Below are 10659 nucleotides of genomic sequence, written 5' to 3'. Positions count from 1 at the left end.
TACTGCCGGCCGAGTTAGCGCCGAAAACGCTTCCAAATGGCCTGAGACGCTGGTAATCAACAAAGAAAACAACAAGGCAATAAGGTAAGTCCATTTTAATTCAAAACAAGACATTTTTCTCTCTTTTACGGCAAACCGATAACATCTCATACAAACCTTTACAAATGTAAAACGTTGCGCAACACTGTAAGAGTCACGTCCGCTTTTCTAGTAGTGAGCTTGCGCTGCCTGTGGATAAGGTATTCTTTTGCCGAGAGCGTCGACAAGTTTGGTCCAGGTTGCCACGGAAGCTTATGTAGCGTAGGACTAGGGAGGAGTTTATATTCAAGATGTCTGCCGCCGAGCGCCGTGCTCAGAGAAGAAGAAAAAACATACTGGAAAACTCAGAGAGTCGCCTTCAGAGAATTCTAGGCAGTCGCTCAAGCCATCCTGACACTTCACAATCTAATCTTGCAACAAATGGAAATGTTTCCAATTCTTCCTCCGCAGGAAATGCAGATAATTCCAGCAAGAATATACTGTCAATCGATACGGAAGCAGGTGATAGTACAACTGGAGAAAATAAGGTTTTGCCGGTGCAAAAAAACCAAGGAGACCAAACTTCTGATACATTTTCAGTAGAGGAAAGTGTTTGTGTATCACTGGACTCAAAAGCTAACGAGAATTCCCCTCTAGACAGCAAGGTACAACGTGTACCTAAAGTTACAACAGCTCGATCATCAGAAAACAATTTTCCTTCAACACCAGCTGTTGATAAGACACTAGGTGATGAATGTTCCGGCTTCAATACTGCCATTTTGACTCGAACTGTTTTTGTTGTCATACTGGCTTTCTCTTTGGTGATCAGGTGGACTTACGTGAACTCAGAAGTTTTATTCCCTAGAAAGGGTGATAACAGCCGCAATGATGTTTCTAATGAGGCTGTATTGGTCCAGTCAGAGGTAAGAAGCCTTAAGAATGAGGACGTTATGAGCTCATTCGATTTATAGCTTCTGTAAAATCAACCAATTTTTAACAGGTAGCTACATTTGGATGAGATCTGTAACTCTTTTCAGACTCAAATTATATATATTAATATATACATGTATATACCTACTGTTTTGAGTATTTGTGCCATTCTTATCCTTGGAGCCAGATATGGTGGAAGAGTGCATCTTGGAAGGGAATACTACTTCCTGATGCCAGCATGCATATTCTCCTCACTGAACTCTCTACATTTCCTATGGTGGTGACAAAGAGAATTTGTAAACAATCAAGATTTCCATCAGATATTTATCATTTTCTTTATTCTTGTGACCTTAAGGTGGCTAGTACTAGTTTCTTTATGCGGGAAACAGGTCACTCTTGCATCATGCGTGAGAGAAATGTGCGAAAGAAGCGTGAGATTAAAAGACAAAAATTCAAAACAAAGATGGCGGCGCAAGGCTTTTTTCTACTTTTGTAAGAAGTTTACCTAACAGCGTATATTTGATGTGTTGAACGGCCACTGCATATGCGGGAGACAGAAGCAAGGATAAAGAAGACGATTCTCGGAGGCGTAAAGGTTGCTTCACATCTAAACAAAATATCGAACTGACATGAAATCTTGCGATGGCGAAAAAAGGAGAACTCAAGTGAAGGATAATCTGTCTGAAGTGAAGAAGATTGTGAAACTTCAAGGAAAATAATATAATATAACCAGAAGTTGTGAGTAGGTCCTTTAAGATGAGCCCAGGAGGCCGTCTTTGATGGCTATTGAATGATTTTCTAATCAGTAAACGTCTGGAAACATCAGATCGTAGGTGCTCGCGTGAACACTCGCAATAGTCGGCAGTAGCTATAACAGATCATGAGCAAATGTTGATCTTATAGAATCCAGATTTTTAAATGCGTTAGAATGCGCATGGGAATTGCTAAACTCATGAAAGCTATTGAATGAAAACAAGTCTGGTGTCCCCTTCTTTTTATTGTTCCAATATGATAATAATGTTGAAAGGAATCAGAAAAAAAAAATAGAAAATTCTTCAAAAGGACATTTGCAATGTGTGAAAATTGCCTTTCTCTAGATTTTCTGAAATTCCACTTCGTAGAATTTTTTTAAAATCTTTGTGCATTTTCCTTTTCAAGTGCCGAAAGCAATCACTAAGAAAAATCACGGGGTCACCGTGTTAGTTTTCAAATTATTTGAGCCATAAGCTAAAAAATGCATCTGAACAATCCTTTGAAAGTGTTGCCATGGAAACTGCTAGTGATGAAATGACATCTATTTTTGGATAACCAATGATTATATAATTCAACCCTGTAAAAGTGTTCAACTGGCCTTGGTCAGTCTTTTTGTTGTATTCTTTCAAAGTTACAAACCATCAAAAAGATGAAAACTAGTACCAGCCACCTTAATGTGTGATTAACCAGTGATAATGAGAGGAGACGTCACTGGGAGATACTTGGCACTCCTAGGGTTTAAAGAGTTAAAGATAACTGAGACTTTCCTCCATTGATCTCCTGGTGAGTGCACTCCATCCTTGCCATTTGAAGGGGTCTAACATAAAGCTGCGTATCAAACTAATTTGTGTGAGACAAGGTAGACCTGTTGGACTCCTGACTGAGAAGCCAGAGTCCAAGCCTGATTTGGGTCATTGTGTTGTGTTCATAGGCAAGACACTTATTCTCACTGTGCTTTCCTCGACCCAAGAAGGTGATGATAAAACATCCCTGCCACAATTATTTAATTGTGTTCATGGGCAACACACTTTACTCTCACTGTGCTTTCTTCAACCCATACACCCTATATCATGCCAATACCAAGGGTGTTGAGCATGTAATCTGGTTCCTGTCTTCCAACCTCCAGTCCTCCAACCTGCTCCTCCAGTCCTCCCTCCCTCCAGTCCTCCAGTCCTCCCTCCCTCCAGTCCTCCAACCTGCTCCTCCAGTCCTCCAGCCCTCCAGTCCTGCAACCTGCTTCTCCCACCCTCCAGTCCTCCAACCTGCTCCTCCAGTCCTCCAGTCCTCCCTCTCTCCAGTCCTCCAGTCCTCCCTCCCTCCAGTCCTCCAACCTGCTCCTCCAGTCCTCCAGTCCTGCAACCTGCTTCTCCCGCCCTCCAGTCCTCCAACTTGCTCCTCCAGTCCAGTCCTCCCCCCCTCCAGTCGTCCAACCTGCTCCTTCAGTCGTCCAGTCCTCCCTCCCTTCAGTCCTCCAAGCTGCTCCTCCAGTCGTCCAGTCCTCCCTCCCTCCAGTCCCCCAACCTGCTCCTCCAGTTGTCCAGTCCTCCCTCCCTCCAGTCGTCCAACCTGCTTCTCCAGTCCAGTCCTCCCTCCCTCCAGTCCTCCAACCTACTCCTCCAGTCGTCCAGTCCTCCAACCTGCTCCTCCAGTCCTCCCTCCCTCCAGTCCTCCAACCTGCAACTCTCTGGATTTGTTCTGGGTCACCCAGAGTTCAACTCCTTAGCTGTGCTATGTAAATAGCCAACTGGTCTACTTCCTGCCAGTTTGGATTTTCTCGCACTTAATTTTTATTTGCAATATTTATTTCCCTCTCTTTCATGTTTTAAAGAGCTAAGAGGCTTGTGACAAGCTCTATATAAATAGTAAAGCTATTTAAATGTATTTTTTATTTATGGTGTAGGGTTCCTACACCATAGGTTCTGTTGTTGAATTCCAGAACTACCAAATACATGACATTGTACAGTGTACATGGATGAAGTCTCTCCCTGAATGAAACATTTCACCCTCAACCTTAACCTGAGATTATCTGTTCATGTTGTCCTTCAGCAGCATAATTAAAAACATACAAACTGTTCCAATGAGGCCTTAAACTGCTGTCTAAAAAGTAAAATCTAAAATCCAAGCTTTCGCCGATCAGTGGTATCATCAGGGTTGATGAATGATGCCGTTGATTGGTGAAAGCTTGGATTTTAAATTTTACTTTTTAGATAGCAGTTTAAGACCCCATTGGAACAGTTTGTATGTTCTTAACCTGAGACTTGATGTTTGTCTTGATATCCACCTCCAATCATAGGAATGGAGAAAGATTTTTACATGACCCATTTTGATAACTGTGCATTTACTCAAGAGGCTCAGCTGTGTTTATCAAATATTTTTTAAGATATTTAATTAATCAATGAGTTATCTTTGTATTTATCTGTTCACGTAGAAATTTGTTTTAATTTCATTTTTATTTTCTTCTTAATTGAACTACACTGAGTGTGCATGAAAGGTTTTTGTCAATTCTGAAATTGTTTATCAGCGTGGGCCATTTTTGTTTAGACCTATTTTTTATTTTATTTCAGTCCATGATATGGCCATTTGTAGCCTTGCAGCTACTGTTTGTTTGTCTACCAAGCTTCAGACAGGTAAGTTACTCTGTACAGTACAAATGTTTTGTGCTGTCACAGAATACTCCCTTTGGTCTCCAAACATTTCCTCAGACTATGTGTAGTTAGTAATGGTTATATAGAGAAACAATTACATTGTATGATCATGCTATCCAAACTAAGTTTAATGTCAGAGTGTATGACAAAGGGCTGATGCTTGAAATGTCGGCCAATTTACATTATTGAATCAATTGTTAAAACCAAATTATCTTGTAATACCCCACACCGATGCAACACCACTGTTTCTTTTGAAACTTGCCCCCTCTATCATGAGTTGAATATATTGTGGATTAAAATCATATACATGTATGTGATTTCAAAATCAAAATGGTTTCCACTATGAAATTCCACAGAGTTTAATCATGATTATAATGTAGTATTCCGAAAAGGTAATATTTGAAATTCCTTATTACAATGCATGGCATATGTGTTTAGTGTAGTCCTTGCATATACCTACATGAAACATTTGTATGTTAAAGCTTTCTGTCCGTAAAATAAGTTTTTTTTTTCCAGACATCCAAATCTGCCTTTATTTCCATGCTTACTGTTGCCTTGCAACTTTGTGGAATTCCAGTAGAATTTACCCACAGAATCAATTCCATTTTTACTGGCCTTCTGGCTGTTCTAAAGGACTTTGGAGTGTTTTTTTTCTCTGTGGTTGTTTTTCATTACTTGGTGGATTACAGCATAAGTACTGGACTTCTGAAGTATGCAATGGAGACCTGAACAAGTATTTTGAAGTTTCCTTCAGAACTTGCTCTAATAAAAGTTTTACATCAACTTACTTCATTTCAAATGTAGAGAAGTTTTTAGCAAGCTGTTTAGTTCTCTTTTGTTGGGAATTGTTGTATATTCCACCATGTGAAGTGCAAAGTGGCAGTGTAGCCTCTGAAAAAATAATTATTTCTGAATAATGCTAAATCATGAGTAACTTGATCTGGAATGGTGCATTAAAAACGCTTGTGATCAGTGTATGCTGCAGAACACATGTAGGCTAGCAAGTGCAAAGAAATGTGTGAAACATTTTTCAAATAATTAAGAAAGTTGGACAAATAAAATTGTGAGTCCCTCTTAAGAAATGGAACCTTGATCTGCCCCAAAATCCGGGTTGAATGCTCTTCCAGTTACTTGCTGACTTGCGGAGTCATATGCAAAGTTTATTTGTGAAGTGTTTTGTGTGTTCAAATCAAGAGAATATGAGCTGGTAATGTTCTCTTGGTAATGTGAACCGTGTTAAAAAAAGACTAGGGGAGGGGACGTTTTAGATAAGGCGAGGCTTATCAGAGACTTGAACGTCCAGACGAGAACTGATAGAGGCGGGAGGCTTAAAAGAACTGTTACGGCATCCTCTTTTTAAGTTTAATTTAAACTAGACGCATATGTGCATTTATGAAGACGCAAAAAATGGTTCATCAAAGCGTAGGGTTTAGGGTTTTGCCCGCACAAGCTGTGTTTTCAAATGTTTTTCACGCGTTCATGGCTCAAACAACAGTTTCTGTGAGGAAGGATGCATTTAGAAGTTAATTTTCGGGCCATTCTTTATACCGAGGGCGTTGAGTTAATGTTTGTAAAGGCAATTAAAGCCTCGCCACCGCCCAATGTCCGTTCCCTTTGCAGTTGCCCTTACACCTCGGGCATAAGTTGGCTACAAATAAAATAATGAACACGGCCAGAGGAACCTCAAAGGAAACATTATTACGAACCAAATTAACTCATTTTAGAGCCACACTCGTCTAAAAGTTGTTGAATCTTTCTCAATGACTATTTTTCCTCTCGGTCGTTTTTCTTTTTTACATACATTCCATCGTGTAGCTTTATTAATACACAACCTGCCCTCAGTTACCAAATTTGAAAACTTGCAAACGCTGCGTCGAAGCGCAAAGATATGATAGAAAAATGTGAAAAAAAAAAAAAAAAAAAAAGGGGGGGGGGCGGAAGTGGGCGGGTAAACGCATAGAAAACTGTCCACAAGCTGCTACCAAGTACATGTAACTGTAAATATTTTTCAATCTTCCTGTAACACGAACCAATGATGCCTGAATCACATACATTCGATGCACTCTTAGATCCTATCCGGTCATCAATGACATCAATCATTTGACAAAACAGTAGCGAACCGCCGGCTTTGTTTGGTGAAAACAGTAACGAATATACCTTGCCTGAAGCTCAGTTAAAATTTCGAAGATGCTCGGAATGGATGTGATACATGAAAAATGTCAGCTGACGTACTCGGGTATTTATGTAAACCAGCTGAAAGTTTTGATGAAGTGTCAACTGTTTATTTATATGTTTATGCTTTGAGTTCACTCGTTACTTGTTTGAAAAAAAAAAAACAAGACAGCTGAAAGAGATGTAGTGTCAACCGAAAAAGAAAAAAAAACCTCGTAATTACTTAAGTCGTTCGCCAGAATACTTTTGAACCAGACGACTTATTAAGTGTTTTTTTCATTGATGCTGTCGATAACAGAATAAGTTACGCTTCTTAACGCTTCAAAATGATCTTGTGAGTTGACGGAAAGGAATAAACTTCAGACGAATCAGGTAAGATAAACTTCATTTTTATACTCGTTAATTACGTATAAAATATTCCGTGTCAAGATTGCGTGTCGGCTTCGGGTGTAATTTACCCGTAATTTACCTGTTATTTACGCGGAGTAAAAAAATCAGGTTTTAAAATAGAACCAAAACTTTTCGAAAAAAAAAAAAAAATGACCTCACGGTGAGCACAACAAGGTTGAGAAAATATCCGGTACGATCTAGAATGCCGCTGACAAACGACTGAATTAGGTCCCTTTTAGTTGAAATAAATTTAATATGTGCAATCTTTTATGAGATTCTATGAGGTGAGTTATGCGATATTTTCGGTTTGGAATAGTTATAATCTTAAGTCTCCATACGTATGATGCACGATCCTTCGCAGTAGATAGAGCTATTTATGCAATAGCGAAAATCAGACCTGAAAAAAATCAGGCCTGTACGGGATTCCAACCACTTCGCTATCTACTGCGAAAGATCGTGCATCATACGTATCTAATACCCCAGTTCAAAATATATGAACTACATTTATCCATTGTATCTGATTTATCATCACGGGTTTATTACGAATCAACTTAACGGCCTGCTCCCAGTTGGCTTGTTAGCTCAATTGGAAGAGCGCTGCACTAGTATCGCAGAGGTCAGTGGTTCGAGTCCCGTACAGGCCTGATTTTTTTCAGGTCTGATTTTCGCTATTGCATAAATAGCGCTATCTACTGCGAAGGATCGTGCATCATACGTATTTAATACCGCAGTTCAAAATATATGAACTTCATATATCCATTGTATCTGATTTATCATCACGGGTTTATTACGAATCAACTTAACGGCCTGCTCCCAGTTGGCTTGTTAGCTCAATTGGTAGAGCGCTGCACTAGTATCGCAGAGGTCAGTGGTTCGAGTCCCGTACAGGCCTGATTTTTTTCAGGTCTGATTTTCGCTATTGCATAAATAGCGCTATCTACTGCGAAGGATCGTGCATCATACGTATTTAATACCGCAGTTCAAAATATATGAACTTCGTATATCCATTGTATCTGATTTATCATCACGGGTTTATTACGAATCAACTTAGCAGCCTGCTCCCAGTTGGCTTGTTAGCTCAATTGGTAGAGCGCTGCACTAGTATCGCAGAGGTCAGTGGTTCGAATCCCGTACAGGCCTGATTTTTTTCAGGTCTGATTTTCGCTATTGCATAAATAGCGCTATCTACTGCGAAGGATCGTGCATCATAAGTATTTAATAACGCAGTTCAAAATATATGAACTTCATATATCCATTGTATCTTAAGTCTCCATCTCGCCATCTAAACACGACTAGAAGATAATGTGGATAAAGATCTTAAGAAAATTTCAAGCAAGACTTGAAGACGTAAAGTGGTCCAGACTTCCAGAAAAGATATTTTGATTTGGTTGTAAAAAAGGGTGATGCCAACTTACTTCATTAAGAACCGAAATATAGAGAACTCAAAATACAAGTTGGGCAGCCCCTTGAAAGACGGTTCGATGAGCGTAAGTCGTGGGGTTGTTCTATTAACTTCCAAATGATGTTAAATCTCGTGGAAATACAGCCCCACTGACGCATAAATCTGATTATCATGATTTCAATAAGGTTAGTCAGTTTAGTACTCTGGCACCTTTTCTTCCCACCGCAATCTTCCTGTAAAGGTAATTGCAATTTGGGGAATGAAAGGAAGGCGGGTTAGTGATGGGAGGGGGAGTTGGGGAGGGGGAGTTGGGGAGGGAGCCTGGGGAGGGAGCCTGGGTGAGGAGATATCACAAATTCCTTTCTTGGAAAAGTCCTTTGTTGAAAACTGTCTATGTCAAATTTTGATAGGTTGAATTTGCTCGAGAAAAAGCTCAAAGGCAACTTGGTAAGACTTAGAATGTATCGTGACTTGTAATTGTAAGGGTTCAAGGAAAATTACCTCCGCAAGTTCATCATGAAACTACTGAACAACTGAAAACGATCCTTTCTTTGATTATCTCTCTAGGCTGAGAAACGATAGCTGTCACGCCCAGGTCTCACAATCACAGATTTCGATTATTTGACGGACAGACTTGACAGAATATTCCCATCTAGTTGTAAATACAAGGTGAAGTCATCAAATGGTTCGTGTTTCATAGGAAAAATTGTTGAGTCACGTCTTTAAACTGAATGCAGAGAAATCTTCGGTTGCCGATCTGACGTTACATTTCCACTTTGTTAGGTTAGAAAAACTCTTCCTATCATAGACTAAAACTAAGATAGCGTTATTTTGCAAGGGTAAATATTGTAGTGTGTCCAGCAAAACTGATTGCATTAGCTCGATCTTCAGACTTGTTTGGGCGATATGTTTGGGCGATATGTTTGGCAAAATCCTTCTGCACATCATTATTTAGTTTAGAACTATGAGATCCTTCTCCAGCTCACATTGTTAACTGGCTACTTCACATTGAAGAAAAAAGCCGAAAATGTTCTTGAAATATTGCCAGTATCGATCTCTATTAATATCGAACACTTTTAATTCTAAAATATTTCTTTTTTCTTGTCGCATTCAACTCGGAATACAAATTGATCATACTGTACATTTGGTGGTTTGCCTATTTGAGGATTATGAGGACGTGAGTTTTATTTTTTACAAAATACTTAGTGCTGCCAGTTTGGTACGCTCAAGCCAATTTGCCCGGTGCTTGTCCTGAAGATAAATTTTACAATGATCAAGCACTGCTTAAAACAAACACCTGAAGTAATATGCATAAAGCCTGCCGAGTATACTGTACTTGGAAAAAAATTTTTTTTCGCAACCATCAATGCATATATGTGACATGTAAGCTTCATCACCAAAGGAATTCCTTAGGCAACTAATGTTGTCAACTCATCAAAGTAAACTAAACGTGGAGGAACTTGTTTTCAATTTATGACATCTTATCTTTCACTGAGCTTTAGAATTATCAGATCACTTTTGTGACTCACAATCATCATAGTGTAGCGTCGTGAAGCCGATTCCGTTAGATCGTAGAATATCTTGAATAAGAGCAAATTTTTCTTTTCAAAGATACCCACTACTTCAAAACAATATTTATTCAACGACGTAAGATAGCAAATCACCTTTGTTTTCTGGTGAGTCAACAACGCGTGTGGGAAATTAGGAACCGGTAAATAAACTTTCTGTCGGTCCTTTTGACTAGAGAAACATCTTGCTGGGATTTCGTATCTTGGAAATATTTGAAATGTATCCAAAGAAAAAAAAACGCGGCAAAAAACGTACAAAAAAAAAGCGTCTCTAAAGTGTATGGTGTACCATCTCTCCTAGATCTATTTTGGAATGAGCAGTACAGAGCAAATGAGCTCGATGTTAATTTTTCGTAATTTCAATTCGGATGAAATGAAAAATTCAAGACAAAATTGACACAAATGGAAGCCCAAACAGCCTTCATAACCCAAACAATTTTGTATATTTTATAGAACAAATGTAAGGATAGGTGTTTCGGCAACCAATCAGATGTTGCCTTAATTAATTTACTACTTCTATGACTGAACACCGCAAGTTCTTCACTGCCCTATTTATCTACTTTTATCTAGAATTGCAACTGGATAAGCTTCAACTTCAACTTCAACTTTACTTTATTTAGCACTCAAGTTTTAGTTACAATATTAACATAAAAAAACAGGAAAGGATACATATGTAAAACTCAAAGGTAACAGTGTTCCATAGTTCGTGCATGGAGGCTAAGAAAACCGCGAGGTTATCGAGGCAACCGAATACAAGAATGGCCAGCATAAAATATTGTTA

The 10659-nt window shown here is 39.1% G+C and overlaps 1 protein-coding gene across 1 annotated transcript; it reads left to right on the top strand.

Moving 5' to 3' along the window:
- The first annotated feature begins 268 nt into the window (after positions 1-268).
- On the top strand, positions 269-5428 carry LOC111343911 (uncharacterized). Its single transcript, XM_022951115.2, has 3 exons — positions 269-941; positions 4266-4328; positions 4863-5428. The coding sequence occupies exons 1-3, from the start codon at positions 330-332 to the stop codon at positions 5073-5075; spliced, it is 888 nt and encodes a 295-aa protein (XP_022806850.2). The 5' UTR covers positions 269-329; the 3' UTR covers positions 5076-5428.
- The last annotated feature ends 5231 nt before the right edge of the window (positions 5429-10659 follow it).

The sequence above is a fragment of the Stylophora pistillata genome, chromosome 9, assembly GCF_964205215.1.
Source record: "Stylophora pistillata chromosome 9, jaStyPist1.2, whole genome shotgun sequence".
NCBI classification, from domain to species: domain Eukaryota; kingdom Metazoa; phylum Cnidaria; class Anthozoa; order Scleractinia; family Pocilloporidae; genus Stylophora; species Stylophora pistillata.
The sequence above is the reverse complement of the archived record's forward strand: the minus strand, read 5'-3'. Positions and strand labels throughout refer to the sequence as shown.